Source organism: Mytilus trossulus, chromosome 4 (assembly GCF_036588685.1).
Source record: "Mytilus trossulus isolate FHL-02 chromosome 4, PNRI_Mtr1.1.1.hap1, whole genome shotgun sequence".
Lineage (NCBI taxonomy): Eukaryota > Metazoa > Mollusca > Bivalvia > Mytilida > Mytilidae > Mytilus > Mytilus trossulus.
The window spans coordinates 16,558,929-16,578,800 of NC_086376.1; the positions used below are offsets into that span (position 1 = coordinate 16,558,929).

At 31.9% G+C, this 19,872-nt stretch overlaps 2 protein-coding genes across 2 annotated transcripts; both read left to right on the forward strand.

Moving 5' to 3' along the window:
• Positions 1 to 4,645: 4,645 nt before the first annotated feature.
• Positions 4,646 to 19,850, forward strand: LOC134714785 (endonuclease 8-like 1). The gene is made up of 6 exons (XM_063576347.1): positions 4,646 to 5,219; positions 6,128 to 6,247; positions 7,106 to 7,245; positions 8,583 to 8,738; positions 9,626 to 9,693; positions 17,996 to 19,850. Exons 1-6 carry the CDS (start codon positions 4,753 to 4,755, stop codon positions 18,323 to 18,325), a joined length of 1,281 nt encoding a protein of 426 aa, XP_063432417.1. The 5' UTR covers positions 4,646 to 4,752; the 3' UTR covers positions 18,326 to 19,850.
• On the forward strand, positions 11,181 to 16,378 carry LOC134714784 (zinc finger protein 862-like). The gene is made up of 8 exons (XM_063576346.1): positions 11,181 to 11,562; positions 11,694 to 11,907; positions 14,322 to 14,694; positions 14,818 to 15,072; positions 15,202 to 15,387; positions 15,498 to 15,647; positions 15,785 to 15,989; positions 16,124 to 16,378. Exons 1-8 carry the CDS (start codon positions 11,199 to 11,201, stop codon positions 16,303 to 16,305), a joined length of 1,929 nt encoding a protein of 642 aa, XP_063432416.1. The 5' UTR covers positions 11,181 to 11,198; the 3' UTR covers positions 16,306 to 16,378.
• Positions 19,851 to 19,872: the final 22 nt, after the last annotated feature.

Genomic DNA, 19,872 nt, shown 5'->3' on the forward strand with positions numbered 1-19,872 from the left:
TAAACCATTTCATTGGTCGCCATGCTATGAACGTTTCCCAGCGGATTTGATTAAGCAATAATGACTTGTTTCTCAAACACCGAACACATTATGACCTGCTTGGTAGTCTCATGGAAGCGTGTTCATCTCGAGGGGTTGACTTCTGCGCTAAACCGGCGTAAAGCAATACAAAATCTTTCAACAATCAATCGAGTGCAGGAGATCATGAGTTCGAATCCAGGCCGGGTCTAACTAAAGACTACGTAATTGGTACATATGCTGCTTCTTTGCTAAGCATATTTAAAGAAGTTAGAGTAAAAAGAGTTGGACAGATCCATTGGATAGAGTGACATGTCTTCCTGCGGACTGTTACATGTACCTTGTGAAGAAGCACTTTTAAGGTCCGAATCATTGAGTGTCAGTCTAGTTAGTCTATGTGTATCAACTGATGAGTTAAGCCTTTTTCAACTGATTTTTCTAGGTTGTTTGTATGTTGTTCTGTTACACAACTATCCATAATGAGCACTCTCAAATAAGTTTCACCAAGCCACATTCTGTATGTACCTGTGTCTAGGCAGGAGCATGTAGTTAAGTGCATGGTTGTCGTTGGTTCATGTCTGTCATATTCGTTTTAGTAAACTATAACAAGATCATCTGTCAATAGTCGATGGTAGTTTGAATCGTGAATTTTTTTTTAACACATCATAATAGTTTAAGTATTTATAAGCAGATGCCGTGATGTTGCTAATAATGGATAGAATCTTGAATTTTTATAGAGTCGAAATAGGATGGACGGATTATATAAACCCGAAGGCAAATGAAATGCAAGCCCAAACGAAAAAATATAAACAAGTTTGAATTGAAAATAACGTTCAAACCTATAATTGCGTTAGATAAAAACCTTTTTTATACGTGTCCATGCAAAACAAATGTCTTAGTAGAGGGGTCTAAATACAGCACAAACAACATTTTATAAAAGACCAAAAAAGTGAAAAAAGTATATTTTAACAAAACGCATTTGACTATAGCAAGCAGGTCGAACAGCTGCTGTTCTTAAAAATGCTAACTGCCATTGGCGATTACCAAATAAACGACCAGATGCAACAACATGAATCTTATTATCAATTTATTACCAAACAAAAAATAATAAACTTAGGTCGTGTACCGGCCGCAAACATTATGTGCAAAATATTTTACAATTTATGTACAATAAATGTCTCTTCGGTGATGTTTTATATATAATTTATGTATAACAATTTGTATAGTAAGACTACACCGTTTTTGGTATATAGTACTGTCTCCATGCCAATTAAATTAAATGATTACAACAAATTTTATTTTCCAGTCTCTTGGATACTGGCTTAATTTGAATTTGTAACATAAATTGGATTTTTTCCTTTGATGTTTTTATGAAATAATTTGCTTAAAAAGTGTGGTGAGGGAAACCATGGTATACTATATGCAAATTAATGTTGTACCATACTTTACTAATTAAATATGCAACTCAACTAGAATTCACAGGGAAAAAGGCGGAGCTTCAGCCATGGTATAACATATTCATGTTCATGTTATTCCATGGCTGAAGCTCCACCTTTTTTTTTTAAATGTCTCCGCCTCTTAAATATTAAGAAACTGTTAAACGTACTAAAAGGTGAAGATCTTCATTTGTTTTCATTTCATTACAAAAAGCGATAAGATATGTGTACCCAAATATTAAGAAACCTTTTTCAAACTATATAGGATTGTTACGAATTCCCCTAATTTTGGAAACAATTTCTAAATGTTTCTTCTTTAAGTTGTGAAAAAAATGAAATGTGAAACTATCATTTCCTTTGCAAAGATCCAATTAAATTTCGATTTAAAAAAGGGGGTACCTATAGAAAAAGGAATAAATATCGGCTACAAATATCTGTGAAAAAAAATGTTTTTTTTTGCGATCAATTAGGGGAACGTACACTATCTACACTCCCTGGATCCGCTACTGTTTAAATACAGTGTTTTATCATTCAAATTGTGTTTTAATAAATAATCTAATAATCGAATTAATAAAATAACGGAAGAAAGCAGTTTGTACGAAAACTAGAAATGTATAAATGTGCATTTTTCAATGAGATGAAAATTCTGTAAGATATGATTAATTTGTATGATACTAAAAAAAAAAACCAATTCTCACCGTCATTAGAATATTATTATTTAATCCTTGTCCGACGCTGGAATCCGATATGTTTGTTTACCTCAGTCTGATGACATTATGAAGTTACTTGCGCAAACAACCATACACGTGGCGCAAAACTAAATAAAAAATCGGGAAAATCTGACATTTTCTTTCCTTTTTGCAAATTCAGGGGTTCTATTACATAAAATACACAAAAGATCATACACGAGGCGCAAAAGTGACTTGCGCGAGCTTCCATTTCATTGGATAAAACTGTAACGTGATCAATTTCCAATATTAGTTGAAGGTCTTGAAGCTGTCAATCATTTTATTTATATTACAAATTTTATATACCATGTGTCTTACTCATAAACATATTTAAACAAACTCATCCTTCGGATTCGTTTGTTTAAACATGTTAACTCGTAAAAAACATGGTATATATAGTACAAAGACCCTCTTTTGAATTTTTCAAAATTAGCATATAAGTCAATCGAAGATGTTAATTGTACCTTTCCATGTACCTTCAATAAACACATTTTTCAGTTTCTAAAATTCATTCCCTTGACCATGTCTAGAATAAACAAGGAACTCTGTCAGAAGGAAAACTCATATCTGCAGTTAAAAGGATATTACGAGAAAAATATGGAAATTACTTTTTCTCATGTTTGACAGATGAAAACCAAAACAAATTACGGACATATAACAGGAGACTTATACAAAGTTGGTTATCTCAAAACAATATATTTATGTATAATATACAGTTATGTAAATTAAGAATTTCTAACCACAATTTACACAATGAAAAAGGAAGATAAATTAATACGCCTTTGGATCAAAGAATATGTAAACATTGCATTGATAACATAATTGAAGATGAGTTTCATTTTATAAGTGAATGTAACCTCTATCAAGACAAGAGAAAAAAGTTTAATGATGACATTGTTAATATTATACCATGTTTCTGTAATTTAGATAATTTTGATGAATTTAGATTTTTAATGAACTGTTTGGAGACTGATGTTCTCAACATATTTCTTATATATGTTGTGTACAAGAATAATTTGAACAGGATTTTTGTACAAGAATAAGTTGTACAGGGTTTTTGTACAAGAATAATTTGAACAGGGTTTTTGTACAAGAATAATTTGTACAGGGTTTTTGTACAAGAATAATTTGAACAGGGTTTTTGTACAAGAATAATTTGTACATGGTTTTTGTACATGTTATAAGTTTTTTGACACATACCTTCTTCCACCAGGTGGTACATATTCATCTTCTAAAATGTAACAGATTACGGACATATAACAGGAGACTTATACAAAGTTGGTTATCTCAAAACAATATATTTATGTATAATATACAGTTATGTAAATTAAGAATTTCTAACCACAATTTACACAATGAAAAAGGAAGATAAATTAATACGCCTTTGGATCAAAGAATATGTAAACATTGCATTGATAACATAATTGAAGATGAGTTTCATTTTATAAGTGAATGTAACCTCTATCAAGACAAGAGAAAAAAGTTTAATGATGACATTGTTAATATTATACCATGTTTCTGTAATTTAGATAATTTTGATGAATTTAGATTTTTAATGAACTGTTTGGAGACTGATGTTCTCAACATATTTCTTATATATGTTGTGTACAAGAATAATTTGAACAGGATTTTTGTACAAGAATAAGTTGTACAGGGTTTTTGTACAAGAATAATTTGAACAGGGTTTTTGTACAAGAATAATTTGAACAGGGTTTTTGTACAAGAATAATTTGTACAGGGTTTTTGTACAAGAATAATTTGAACATGGTTTTTGTACAAGTTATAAGTTTTTTGACACATACCTTCTTCCACCAGGTGGTACATATTCATCTTCTAAAATGTAACAGTTAAATATGTTTCTCCTGATACCATATTCACATTCCTAAAAAGTCTTTGTGTGGTCTTAATATAACGTTTTTGTATCAATACTCAGATTTAGATTGCATTATGTAGTTGTAAAAATAATAACAGAAATATGTGAAACAAAACTATGTATGATTGCATCATCCATTTGTGTTAAGTAGTTCATAAAACACTGATAACTTGTACAAAATATATATCAGTGTACAAATTATAATTCGTACAACATTACAATTTGTACAAAACATATGTATATATATATCCAAATGTATCTTGATTAGAAATTCATCAGTGGGAATAATTGCAAAATATTGAATTGGGTGATTTGTCTATTGTTTCTTCATTATTTTCATTTTCTTTAAAAAAAAAAAAAAAAAAAAAAAAAAAAATCTATGTTTTCTTGTATTTCAGCGATGATCCTTTTGAACTGGATTTTATGCTGAAAAAAATAAAATGAGTTAGTTATTTAGTTTATAATATTTATGATATTGATAAAAATGATAATGTACAATAATTACGGGAAAAGGAAGAAAATGGAACATACGTACTTATTTCCGGATCTGAAGAAGTTTTCCGATATTGACTTGATTTTACATAAAATTTGGCGGGGAAAATCTCCCACAATGCTCTAATATTTGTAAACAAAGCGATGTTTCGTAATCATTGAAAAACACGTGTGTCAGAAACTTGAAAGCTGAGAATCTGCAAAGATGCCAGAAGGACCCGAATTGTATATGTCTGCACAGTTTATCAACCAAACTTGTAGAAACAATCTCTTTTCAGGGCAAATATTTAAATCAGCAGTTAGTCGACAGCCAGATATTGATTGGAATGAAGAAACATACACAATATCTGCTGTGACAAGAGGGAAAGAACTGAAATTAACATTACAATCGATCACAAATGATAAAAAAGAAAATAAGAAATGTTCTAAAAAGCAAAACAAAACACTTGACATTGTTTTCCAATTTGGCATGTCTGGTAAATTTGATTTTTATGAAGCAAATGAACTTCAAAAACATGCTCATCTAAATTTTTACACAAAAACTGAAAATAACAAAAGCATTCGAATGGTGTTGAGTTTTGTAGACTACAGGCGTTTTGGGAAGTGGCAGCCTAATGGAAACTGGTCTGTGGAAAGAGGACCTTGTGTACTTACAGATTACATCCCATTTAGGTAATTCAAAAGACCTGTATGTTCAAGTAACATGTGTAATAGAGGTAAACGTGGTAAAGGGAACATTTTGTTTGTCCACCAATGACCAATTAATTAATGTGAATTCTCAGCAACTATAGCATGTATGTAATAGGTCCCTCTATTTTGAGTTCTCTATACACTAATCCAGGGACTTGTCATTTTTGGACATGACAAATTGTTCAATAAACAGTTATGTGTAACTATTTGTCTTTAGATCAAATATATGGTGACTTAGCTACATATATATAATATACATGATATATGTATGCCTTGTTCCAACATGTGTTAAACAAAATCAGCATACCTTTAATTTGGTTAAACAGTTTCTTTTGATCTGACCAACAGGGCAAATACATTCTGTATAGTTCTGCGGCTTCCCTGCAATTTTTTTTTTATTATTCAATAGAAACTTTGAACCAAAGTTCTGTATTGAATTCATGCCCTTAATCTTTCATTTGATACCAGCATTACCCAAATGATCACTTTATTTTAAGGGGTACTTTACCATTAGAATAAGTTTATAAAAAAGATTGATAAATTTACCCTAGTTGTTAATATAAATGATATATATGTTTACAATCTGTACCTATGTTCATGATGTTGCATTTATTGTCATACAATGTGTACATGTACATGTATGATTCTTATATGATTTGCATATTAGGGAATACAATGATATTATGATTGGTCGTTGATCTTGACGTTGGTTATTTTGTGATAGATGACATTGACCGAACATTAACAAAATGTATTTCACTCCGTGTGAATAACAAATACAAATGTTTGAATGATGATAAGAATTTTTGTAGTTTATTTTTATCAGAGATTGCAAATTTATAATAATAATACTTTAAGTTTATTAATGAATTTTGTTATTTTCTTTTCAGAGAAAATATATTAAAGAATGTTGAGCTCTCTGTGTTCAGAAAACCTATTTGTGAAGTGCTTTTGAATCAGAAGTATTTTAATGGTATTGGAAACTATCTCAGAGCTGAAATATGTTACAGGTAAATTGATATTGATTTCATTTTTGTCTCAAAGAAGTAGAAAAATCACACTTTTGCATGCTTTTCGTGGCACTGTATCAACAATGTACTAGTTTTTTATTAGATCAATTTTAAGGGAACCACTGCCATGACTATTGGTACAATGAAGGTCCATGAAATTTGGTATGCTGTTGAATAAGCATTGAAACTTCACATTTACATGTACAGCTGTACATGGAAATTGTCTGATTCATGGTCTATAATACAGTTATCTTTTTAACGCAAAATGTGATGCTATCCAAAATTTCTGGGGTGAACACTGGTCTATTGATTTATAACTTTTTGCATAATTATGTTTACCCTAATTTTTGGATTCAATCAGTTTAAGATGGACCATTGATGTTAAGCGGAGCCACCTACTGTTCAGAATTCCCAAATTACAGACATTCCAATGGCTCAATTTGTAGTTTTTCGACACACAAAATGTTTGTAATTTAAAATTTATTTCATTGCATTGCTGAACACTCTCTCTTCTGAGTATATATACACTACAGTTCGGTTGGATTTTACTTTGTCCAAGGGCTTACCATGGGAGTGGGCACTGGGTGGACAATATTTCTACCTTGTCCACTCTGCCCACCCAGAGGAGTGGGCATGCAATTTCTTTTGTGTAATCTGAAGACTTGCAAGTACAATCACCTGAAAAAAGCAGATAAGCATTTGTAATCAAAATTTTTTTTACATGTAGAAATAAAGAAGGCAGCATTTCCCCTCCAGTGATTAAAAAATACTGTGATCTTATAAATACATGTATAAGGCGACAGTGGACTTTGCAATATTTGTGTATTACAACAGTAACACCTCAAGTTGTTTTCACAGGGGAGGAATTCTACCATTTCAAGATGCAAGATCTGTATTAGAACCACTACTCACCGAAACAAATGAAGTGAAAATAAAGTCCGAGAAACCAGATATACTACAGCTTTGTCATTTGTTGCCTAATGAAGTTATTAACTTAGGTTCGTAATCTAGTACTATGTATTTCTAGTGATAAAATTGAGATTGGAAATGGAGAATTTGTTTAAGAGACAAAACCCAATCAAAGAGCAGATAACTGCTGAAACAATCAAAGGGTCTTCAATGCAGTGAGAAAATTCCCCACCCAGAGGCATGCATCAGCTGGCGCCTTAAAAATGTATTCTATTGCAGTGATAATTTATAATATACACAATGTATGTCATACTACATTTGTATGTAAACTCTGAAATATATACATGATATATAAGAAACTAAAATTAAAAATCATACAAGACTAACAAAGGCCAGAGACTCCTGACAGACATTAGAGAACATACTAGCATTAGAATTCAACTTCAGTGTATTATGTTATTCTAAACCATTTGAGAACCATCATGCTCGATAAGTATATCGACATGTACACATGTTTGCTGGCAGCCAATCACAAAGAAACTCATGGACTTGCAATCATATGACAATAATATCTCAATTTACTACATGTATGTTCAATATATTATAATTGCCGTTAATTGTCATCAGACACAATGCATATTTGCAGCTAACATCTGCATTCATTTAGTGTCCAATGAAGGAACTACAAACTACATAGATATACACTTTACATATATTTGTACATGTGTTTATGAAACAACATGGAAAACAAAGAGAAAAAAAATATTCCAAGAAAGACAACTCTATTTATTCTTTTTCCAAGTACTGATAAGATCTGTTAAGTCTGGATAAGGGAATAGACAATGATTGACACTAAATTAAGGAATAGAAAGTCAGCAATAGATATAAATAGAGAATAAATAAGTGTTTCATTATTCCAACTTGGGTTTTGTGAGTCAACTCAACATAAATTAGTGATATGTACATTTTCTGTGTTTATTGGCATGCTTTTCAATAAAACAGTTTTTAATAATTCCCCATTTACATTTTAAGTTGTCACAAAGCAGTATTTGTTTGAAATTTTCCAACCAATACAAATTTGAATTTGGTGTAACCTAGTTGCAGGAAGTCTTCTGTCAAGAGAAAATTAAAACCTGATTGGTATGATTTTACAACTGTGGCCTTTATTAGTCCTGTAGGATTTTTAATTTTAGTTCATTTACATTGTATATCTTTTGGAGTTAACCATAGAAGGGCTTTTATAGTCCATGGTTTTATTCTCCAAATTTGGACCTGCCAGACGGGGTGTAGACTATTGAGTACAATAAGTAAGAACTAAGAGAAAAATTTCAATTTTGCGGGCGAGTTGGTTTGTTTATGTTCTGCCACCTTTGTTATTATTATTGTAGAGGCCTAATTTCATTCTCAATTTGATCTTATATTACAGGAGGTACAGGTTATGATCCAGAAAATAGAGATCCTGATTACTCCAAGTTTACAGAATGGCTTCAGTGTTACTACAAACCTGGCATGAAAAACATGGCTGACCATAATAAAAGAACAATGTGGTATGACGGTAATCCAGGGCCATTAAAACCATCAGGTAAGGGTCACCTGCTAAATACATGTTGATGACCTACTGAATAAATGTTGTTTGTGTTAAAAATGTCTAGATGGTCTATTGACACAGAAACATATGGTTTTAATTTGTCTCGAATTTTTGCAGATTTTAATGAAATTGAAACCTAACAGTATGTTTATTTGTTTAAATTGATTAATTCGGAACTGATTGGTAGAGTTTACAAATTTCTCGCCAGACCTTCATTATAACACTTGGACAAAGTTCATTGTATCTTAAGTTTGTAATGTTACAGTACTGAAATTGCACGAAGTACCAAAAATTGTGCTTATTACGCAGACAATAGGAGCAGAAAGTTCAGGCATAGATTACCTTAGCTGTATTTGACAACATTTTTGAGAATTTTGTATCTCAATGCTCTTCAACTTCGTACTTTATTTGGCTTTTTTCAAGTATTTTGGATTCGAGAGTCACTGATGAGTGTTTTGTAGACGAAACGCAGTCTGGTGGATATATAAAATTTAGTCTAGTATCTATGATGAGTTTATTTACAACCTTTTTTATAGACTAAATTCATATATACATGTACGTAATTTACTAACAAACAGTAATCTTATAGACAGGTATTCATTGCTTATAAAATGTGCAGCAATCATTGACTATTGCCAAGTTCTTTTGACATGTTTGAATAATTGGAGAAAATAAAATAAAACCTAGTAATTTAATTATTAGATATGTGCATAAAGCATAGATACAATTTATTACAGATTACTTGGTCATTTAGTGATCAGTTTAAAACCATTTTACTATGATTATATATGAATAAAACATCAATTGGTGAAACTATGGTGTAAATAAGGATACAAAGTTCTACAAATAAACACAAAATTAATACTTTTTTAACATTTCAGTTGAGAAAGTAAGAAAGATTAAGAGAAAAAAGAAAGTATCTGAAGAAGTGGAGAAGACTGTATTAAAGGTAAAATAGAAACATCAATTTATATAATTCAAATTAAGATGTCCTCATGATTTGGTTTCAAATCAATGGTTATCATTGCAGTGTTCTCCCCAGGCCGATATGACGCTGCGGCCTCGCAGCGCCTTCAAACTATTTTCGTAATTCCCGCAGCGCCTTAATTGGCCGCTGTCCCTTAGTATCTGATCCCGCAGCGTGTTAATTTTCACATTTTCTATGTAAATGTTGGTTAAAATTGTAAAGTTGCTGATCACCGCTGAGCGGTCGGTCAGTGTTGCGCAATAAATGATAATTAGTTTTACCTGAGACACCCTTATCAGACCATGTTATCAGATTATAGCGTTAATGTTCATCAAGAAGATAGATATTTTGAAAGGAATATTAAAGTTTCTAAAAACTTCAGTGTAAAAAACGAAGAAATAGATCGCAAATGCATTGTATTTACGCATGGTCTTTGTGATCACTTGAACACGTATATAACGAATTTTTTCATTGGTCGAGAAGAAGAATCTATTTAAACATGACCAATGAACGTGTTGAATACACGTGATAAATTTGAATACACATTTCTAAATATATTTACGATGAAAATTATGAATGGAGTATTTTTACGTGGAAAAAATAAAATAAACTTTGATAAAAGATAACGAGAAGTGATTTATTTAATAGAAATTGAAAAAAATGTTGCTTTCAAGGTTACTTCGTCTGAAATTGATGAATATTTCATAAATAATTTTTTTATAGAACATCGATCGTAAATATGTACGTCGGGATATATGTGACAATCAACACGAGTACGGAATCGCCCAGCTTCTGTATAATGTCACTAGTAAATAATGTCAATGGTTTTAACTTTGACAAATTTGTCAAGTTTCGTTTATATCTACATGCCAAAGATAGGTTTTGACAATAATACACACGGAAGCGTAATGTCAAACTACGGAAACTGGTCAGCTGTTCATTAAAATATTTTTCTTTTAAAAAGTTGTATTCCAAAAAAACTTAACCATAGTCAATTTTGATTTTAAATGAACATGATATCTACTAATAAGAAAGGGTTTAAGAGAAAGGCAGATGATGGAATAAGAAGTTTTTTCAGACCAGTTACTTCTAATGAAAAGGAGAATACACCTCCGTCTACATCGTCAGTAGTATATATAGCAGAGGCTATTGCTTCTCCTAATCCAAAGCGGGCTAAAGTTTCAGCAATAGATAACAACAAGCACCGTATTTCTGGCTTCAATGACAAGTGGCTGACTGAATTCTCGTGGCTTAGGAATGTTGAAGGGGGTAAGGAATATTTTATAAATTTTATTTCATAAAAGATTATTGTTAACTCATTTGCAGAAATCGTTCATCAATATAAAAAAAAATAGTTGAGGATGAATCTCGTTCGTGTCAGTATTTTAATGAGTCTCAGTATAATTATAAACTATATTTTAAATTTTTTAAATACATTTAACTTGATCATGTATATTACAGAGACATATACGTCTCTGTGTATAATAATGAAATTAAACAACCGGAATCAAAATTTTATTAATTCTTTTTTAAAAGGGATGAAATGTAACTTGTGTACAAAACATCAAAGGAGACCCAAAAAGTGTGTACCAGGGGAAGCTGCATGGGTTGACTTGCCTTGCTCATGGATGGTACGTGAAAGCATTCTTAGACATGGGCGCAGTGAGACACATAAAGAGGCTGTTGCTTTTGAAGGGGCAAGAGTTCTAGCTAACACCAGTCTTGCAACAGCAGTTGAGAAGGAAGTTACATTAAATGAGATGGCAATGGAATCAGCAATGAAGTGCTTGTATTGGCTGTGCAAAAGGGAACTTCCACACACAACCAACTATGTTCCTTTGATGAACCTTTGTAAGTTTGATTTTCAGTACTTATAATAATGCTCAGTTCAAATACAATATTATTTCAAGAAAAATATTTTGAATGAATTATTGTGCTGTGCTAGGCCTAAACATCTAAATTATAAAAAAATCTTTTGACAGGCAAAGACCTTGGTGTTGATGTTCTGAATGCCTTGATGGTTGGAGAGAATGCAAAATACACCTCTGAAAGATTCATCCAGGAAGCTTTGCTGTCATTTAAATATGTTGTACAGACTCCACTTATCTGTGACCTGAAAAATTCTCCCTTCTATACTGTGATGGTTGATGAAACTACTGATGTAGCTGTTAAGAAGGAATTGATTCTCTATGTGAGGTAAGAAAATCATTAAAAGTTAGACAGTTACTTATGATTTTTAGCTCACCTGGCCCGAAGGGCCAAGTGAGCTTTTCTCATCACTTGGCGTCCGTCGTCCGTCGTCCGTCGTCGTCGTCGTCCGTCGTCGTTAACTTTTACAAAAATCTTCTCCTCTGAAACTACTGGGCCAAATCAAACCAAACTTGGCCACAATCATCATTGGGGTATCTAGTTTAAAAAATGTGTGGCGTGACCCGGTCAACCAACCAAGATGGCCGCCACGGCTAAAAATAGAACATAGGGGTAAAATGCAGTTTTTGGCTTATAACTCAAAAACCAAAGCATTTAGAGCAAATCTGACATGGGGTAAAAATGTTTATCAGGTCAAGATCTATCTGCCCTGAAATTTTCAGATGAATCGGTCAATCGGTTGTTGGGTTGCTGCCCCTGAATTGGTAATTTTGAAGAAATTTTGCTGTTTTTGGTTATTATCTTGAATATTATTATAGTTAGAGATAAACTGTAAACAGCAATAATGTTCAGCAAAGTAAGATCTACAAATAAGTCAACATGACCAAAATGGTCAGTTGACCCGTTTAGGAGTTATTGCCCTTTATAGTCAATTTTTAACCATTTTTCGTTAATTAAAGTAATCTTTTACAAAAATCTTCTCCTCTGAAACTACTTGGCCAAATTAATCCAAACTTGGCCACAATCATCTTTGGGGTATCTAGTTTAAAAAATGTGTGGCGTGACCTGGTCAACCAACCAAGATGGCCGCCACGGCTAAAAATAGAACAAAGGGGTAAAATGCAGTTTTTGGCTTATAACTCAAAAACCAAAGCATTTTGAGGAAATCTGACATGGGATAAAAATGTTTATCAGGTCAAGATCTATCTGCCCTAAAATTTTCAGATGAATCGGTCAATCGGTTGTTGGGTTGCTGCCCCTGAATTGGTAATTTTGAGGAAATTTTGCTGTTTTTGGTTATTATCTTGAATATTATTATAGATAGAGATAAACTGTAAACAGCAATAATGTTAAGCAAAGTAAGATCTACAAATAAGTCAACATGACCAAAATGGTCAGTTGACCCGTTTAGGAGTTATTGCCCTTTATAGTCAATTTTTAACCATTTTTCGTAAATTAAAGTAATCTTTTACAAAAATCTTCTCCTCTGAAACTACTTGGCCAAATTAATCCAAACTTGGTCACAATCATCTTTGGGGTATCTAGTTTAAAAAATGTGTGGCGTGACCTGGTCAACCAACCAAGATGGCCGCCACCGCTAAAAATAGAACATAGGGGTAAAATGCAGTTTTTGGCTTATAACTCAAAAACCAAAGCATTTTGAGGAAATCTGACATGGGATAAAAATGTTTATCAGGTCAAGAACTATCTGCCCTGAAATTTTCAGATGAATCGGTCAATCGGTTGTTGGGTTGCTGCCCCTGAATTGGTAATTTTGAGGAAATTTTGCTGTTTTTGGTTATTATCTTGAATATTATTATAGATAGAGATAAATTGTAAACAGCAATAATGTTCAGCAAAGTAAGATCTACAAATAAGTCAACATGACCGAAATGGTCAGTTGACCCCTTAATGAATAATTGTCCTTTATAGTCAATCTTTAACCATTTTTCATAAATCTAAGTAATCTTTTACAAAATCTCCACTGAAACTACTAGCCACAATCATCTTTGGGGTATCTAGTTTGAAAAATGTGTCCGATGACCTGGCCATTCAACCAAGATGGCCGCCACGGCTAAAAATAGAACATAGGGGTAAAATGCAGTTTTTTGCTTATAACTATGAAACCAAAGCATCTAGAGCAAATCTGACAAGAAGTTAAATTGTTAATCAAGTCAATATCTATCTGCCCTGAATTTTTCAGATGAATTGGACAACTGGTTGTTGGGTTGCTGCCCTCCAATTGGTAATTTTTAAAGAAATTTTGCCGTTTTTGGTTATCTTGAATACTATTATAGATAGCGATAAACTGTAAACAGCAATAATGTTCAGCAAAATAAGATCTACAAATAAGTCAACATGACCTAAATGGTCAATTGACCCCTTAAGGAGTTATTGCCCTTTATAGTCAATTTTTAACAATTTTCATTAATTTGGTAAATTTATGTAAATTTTTACCAAATATAGTTCTCTGTTACTAATGGGCAAAGTTCATGATAGATATAATTGTAAGAAGCAAAATCGTTCAGTAAAGTAAGAACTTCAAACACATCACCATCACCAAAATACAATTTTATCATGAATCCATTTGTGTCCTTTGTTTAATATGCACATAGACCAAGGTGAGCGACACAGGCTCTTTAGAGCCTCTAGTTTTATTTTAATTCCTAAACTACTTACATGACTAACTTTTTCAGCCACTTCTTTTATTGAAATACTTCATATTTGTTTTTTTGTTACAGATTTCTTAAAAATGGCAAAAGTTCAACTCATTTTCTAAAAATGATTGAACTTTTTGATGGGAAAGCAGCAACTATCAAAAGTGCCATAGTCCAAACTCTGGAGGAGATTGACGTGCCATTGGAGAAGATGTGTGCATTAGGAAGTGATGGGGCATTTGTCATGCTTGGTAGAAAAGGAGGTGTTGCAGCATTGCTGAAGGAGTCTGTTCCAACCTTGATTGCAAACCACTGTGTTGCCCATAGGTTGGCTTTAGCAAGCTCACAAGCTGCTGCTGCTGTCCCTTACCTGAAGAAGTTTAAGGCTATTGTGGAACAGCTGTACAGGTTCTACCAGTACAGTGCAGTCAGAATGGCAGCACTTCATCACATTCAGGTAAGAACATCTTAATATGACTAAAATATTATATTAATGTTTGTGTGGTTGTTAGTTAAAACACTTAAAAATCATTAATTGGAAATGCAAGTATTGATATTTATTGTATGCTCATTATTTTAGGAAATTCTCCAGGAGCCAGTTATCAAAATTACAGAGGCAAAAGATGTAAGGTGGCTTTCCCATGACAAAGCTGTCCAATCTATAAGGAGATGCTTTCCTTCAATCATTACAAGTTTGGAGAGAGAAGCCAAGGAGAGAGGAGATGCCCAGGCACTAGGCTTGGCCACATTTGTACAGAAGTTTGACTTCATTGCAACCTTGTACATGATGTGTGATTTGCTGCCACCACTATCACAACTGTCAAAAGCCTTGCAGGTAACATTATTTTACAAATACCTAATTCATAATTCAGTTAATTGTTATAATATCTGCACTGTCAAGATTCAAATAGGTAAATAATCTAAATTTAATTTAATTTAATTAAATACAAGATTTGTTTTACAGAGAAAAGATGCAGACTACACAGTAGTAAGACCTCTTGTGACTGGAACTATAAAGACCATCCAATCATTTAAAGAAAGGCATGGGGAAAATTATGCTTCAGTGAGGAAAGTGATAGATGATTTGATTAAAGAAAACTTCAAAGTCAAGAGTCCAACAGAGGAGGAATTTGATAAATTTGAAAGACAGGTAATTCATAAGTACATGTATATGACATTACAATAATTTGGATTTGTAAATTGAATATGTATGTTCTATAAAATTCTTCACAATGTAAACATTTCCAAAATACATTTTAGGTCTACTTTCCATACATTGACCATGTGGTGGAGAATTTAGAGAAGAGGTTTCCAGATTTACCTTTGTTGGAAAGCTTTTCTGTGTTTGACCCCATCAGTGTTCCAGAAGATCCAGAAGAAGCTGATGGTTATGGCAGGGAGCAAATAGGGGTAAATAGCTTTATACATGTAGTTCCTTTTTGTAATATAACAAAGTATAACAACTAAAAGTTTTTTTGGCTCTTTATTATTTTATTCCATTTATATATTTTATTTTTTCAAAATGAATATATATATATCTTTTTCAGATCCTTTCTGACCACTTTAAATTGGATCTGGTGCCATTAAGCCAGGAGTGGAGGCTACTAAAAAATACAATTAATACTGATGACAGCCTCAAGTCTCTATCTGCAAGTTTGATCATGCAGCAATTGGCTGGCAAGTTATCAGCAGGTTTTCCTCTGTCGTCCAGCCTATCAGCTGTTGGCTTATTATTGCCTACATCTACTGCAGGTAAATACATATATCCTAAATAAAATCTTTTACATCATAACATGAATATGCATTATCTTTTCATTTATCATACTATTTATTTCAGTTGCAAGTTGAAATATAAAAATTCAGGCATTAATTTATTTATGTTTTAGATTGTGAAAGGGGATTTTCAACCCTAAAGAGGATCAAGACAGAGTTGAGGAACAGGCTATCAAATAAGATAACCAACTGTCTTGTTACCATATCACTAGAAGGAGAAGAGAGTACAGAGATAGATATTTCTGATGCTGTTCAGCACTGGAAGACCCAAAAGAACAGGAGGATCTTTTCTTGAACTTTATTTACTTTTTTTATTGACTGAAATCAATTCATTTCATACATGTATATATTCTTTTAATTTATAAATACTATGCATTATTAAACACATGTCACAAAGCTTTATAATTCATATTGCATGCCATGATTCATGACTGATGGCTTTCGTGTCACAATAGTTCACCCAAAAAAAGAGTTACGCGCCCTTGAATTTTGCGCCTTCAAAAATTTCTGGGGAGAACACTGCATTGTAATTACAGTTTCAATGTTTGAATTGTTTTACACTAGTAATTCTTGAACCCTTTATAGCTTGCTTTAAGTTGTGAGCCAGTGCTCCATGTTAATGTTAAATACACAGGTACTCGTCTCAGAAAAAAAATACTTCTGTATACCTTTATATAACACAAGGTACTTTACTGGCGATTTCGTAAAATGTCAAGCAGTGACGAAATTCCTTTATATGCAGATTTTTTGGCTGTCAACCCCACTAAAACTTGTTATTTCGTAAATTTAAATTGATTAAATTTTACAATGGTGTATAACACGCCTACTTTTGTTGTCGGAATCATCTGTAGCAATCCTACCCAAGTATGTCAACCGTAATTAAATCCGTCAACCTACACAAAATTGGCAATAAATGTCTCACAGTAAATGATTAATTATAAAAATTGTTTCAGAAAAAACTGTTAGTTTTCGTATGAATAGAAGTTATCATCCAGTTAGTAAATATCCACACAGCCTGGCTTTCTACCTGTTTCTAAGCCTTGTACAAATAACATTGATATTTCTAGACATTGTATGGTTATTCTTTATATACTGCAACTCATATAAGTGTTTTAAATGAAGTATTTAGGGTAAAACATAATTTTTTTAAATTTGGAGCGAACGACGTGAAATTTCTGCGAACCTGTATGTTGTATTGACGTCTTACATTTGTCTTAAATAAAACTCTACGGAAATGTCAACGTCATAAACAAGGTGATATATGGTCAGTGACTGTATATCACATATAAATATACAGTCAATGCAATTTGACTGCTCAAATAGGACAGCTGCAGTATATAATTGTATAAGATACCATGAAAAAAATCCAACATGTGTTATTTGAGGTATGTTTAATAAGTTACAAATTTTCCCATGACATCAATATCATTCAGAATCTCTTAACTTTACGTATGAAATGAAACAAGATCAGATAACTCATAGACTCATTTAGACTTTCCCAAAAAGTTGACCTATCGGAAACTGAGATATATAAACATGATAAAAGATGTGAGGCATTTATTGCCAATCCAATATCTGTAGACAAAATAATTACCATTGACATCCTTGTTTAGGATTGCTACGGATGATTCCAACAACAAAAGTAGACGTGTTATACACCATTGTGAAGATAAATCAATTTAGATTTATGAAATAACAAGTTTTAGTGGGGTTGAGAAATCGGCATAAAACGAAATTTCGTCACCGCCTGACATTTTTCTAAATCGCCAGTTAAGTACCTTGTGTTATATAAAGGTATACAGGATTTTTTTTCTGAGACGAGTGCCTGTGGTTGAAGACTGTACTTTCACCTATTATCTTCTTGCTATTTGAGATGCTACAAAGTTTTGTATCACAGACTTTGATGTTATTTGGTAGATTAAAGACCACAAAAGATTTATGTTAATATTGATAGCAATATTAAATTTATCAGCAATTTTTTTCAGAAACTGAAAGTAGAAAAAATAGAACATGACATTGAAGCAGAAACTACTGAAAAATCAAAAAGAACAAGAAAAACTGCAACTGGACCTATTACACGTAAAATTGTGACGGAAGAAGAAAGCTTAAAGAAAAGCAAAAAGAAATCTGCAGCAAAGGCTAAAAATACAGATCTTGAAAAGAGCACACTGGAAGCAGCTGGGAAGAGAAGAGCTACAAGAAGAAAGCTATCTAAAACAAGTGTTTCTGATACAAGTATATCAGTATCAAGTACTCCAAAGCATAAAATGTCAGGAAACACTGTTAGAAGAACAAGACAGGGGAAAAGGAGTTAACAAATTAAATGGTTCTAAAATCAATTTAAAGGAAGTGAAAATATGGAAGAATTTGAACAAGCTGTTGTCAGACAATGATTATTGTAGTGTAAATAATTAAATTTCTGCATTTTATGAGATCAGACGATGTAATGTAAGAGAGTGATATTAGTGACTGTCACCAAAACAAAATATTAACTTGCCATGAGCAACCAGATAAGTTACACTGCAGGAACAGCCTACCCTTCCTGATGGTCTGAGTGTACTCCAGTTGTATCTTTAAATAGAATAGAATGTACGACAAAAAAGTGCATCATTTATTAATGTTTATTTTAGTATATCAGTTGTTACAATATTAGAACATAGTAAAATAAATACTATCAATTTTTTTGGGGTCAGATATACATATCTGTATAAAATTGAAAAAAAACCCATATTTTAAAGATTTGCAATAATGTGCGATGTAACAAAAAATACCAAACTGAAACTTCAATCTTTAGATACATGTATTTCTAAATTAAAATTGAATCATATTTGAATTAAAAAACCAACTTTAAGCTTCAAAATTCATGTTTCATTCAAATTTCTATTAGGTTAAATCAACATTACATACAAAAGGAAATATGTTGTTAATGTACTTTTAAATCTTACTTTTTATCTCAAATTGGGTCTTGGAAATCTCTGGTATTAGAAAGGGGATAAACAGATAAAACAATATTATGATTTATCATAGTCATTTGACAATATGCGATGTGATTAAGTTGTAAATTATGTGTATAAATTCAGAGTATAAATGTTAATTTTCTATGTGTATGAATTGTCAGTTTCAGATTCACTGTTTTGTAGTACAAATCATAGTAAAAACATTTATCAACTTTTATCATTTTAAAATCATGTGCCAATTTCTTATTCTCATGCATATTCAAAATTGCACAGTAGTAATGCAGTTGAATAGACATTTTACTAATTTCATGTTTACTGTATTTTCATATAAGTTTTTGTGATGAAATCTCAGTCTGATCATGTTAATAATTTGTTTTTATATCCTTGAAATAAGTTGTGTAATGTAAATGAAATGAAAAAAAAATATGATCTTGTCATAAGTTTTGTTGGTTAAACATGATAAATGATGTGGAATTACTTTTGATATCTAGATACTATGACTTCTCAGTTATGATAGAAGACCCATAAATATATATATAAAATCGCTTATAGCCAACCATCAATGTAACAGTTTCAAGACATTATTTTTACCAATTTGTTGTTTTTTATACCTTCAGTATGTTCAGTTACAGTTAACGTTTCAGTAACATGTTTTTTTATGACAATTTTTTGAATTTTTATCATTTTAAATGATTGTCTGTTAAAATTACTATGTGGAGCAGGTTCATGATTTGGTTTTATTTTTTTAATATGATTCTGTGAAATAGCATGAATGTATAGAACCTTATCTTTCTGTGAATAAATCAATGTGTCAATAATTATGATATGCCATGTATATAGTCTGTTGTTGTTTGTGAATAAAACCTTACCAATAAAACCTCAATATAATTCTTAGTTCTAAAATT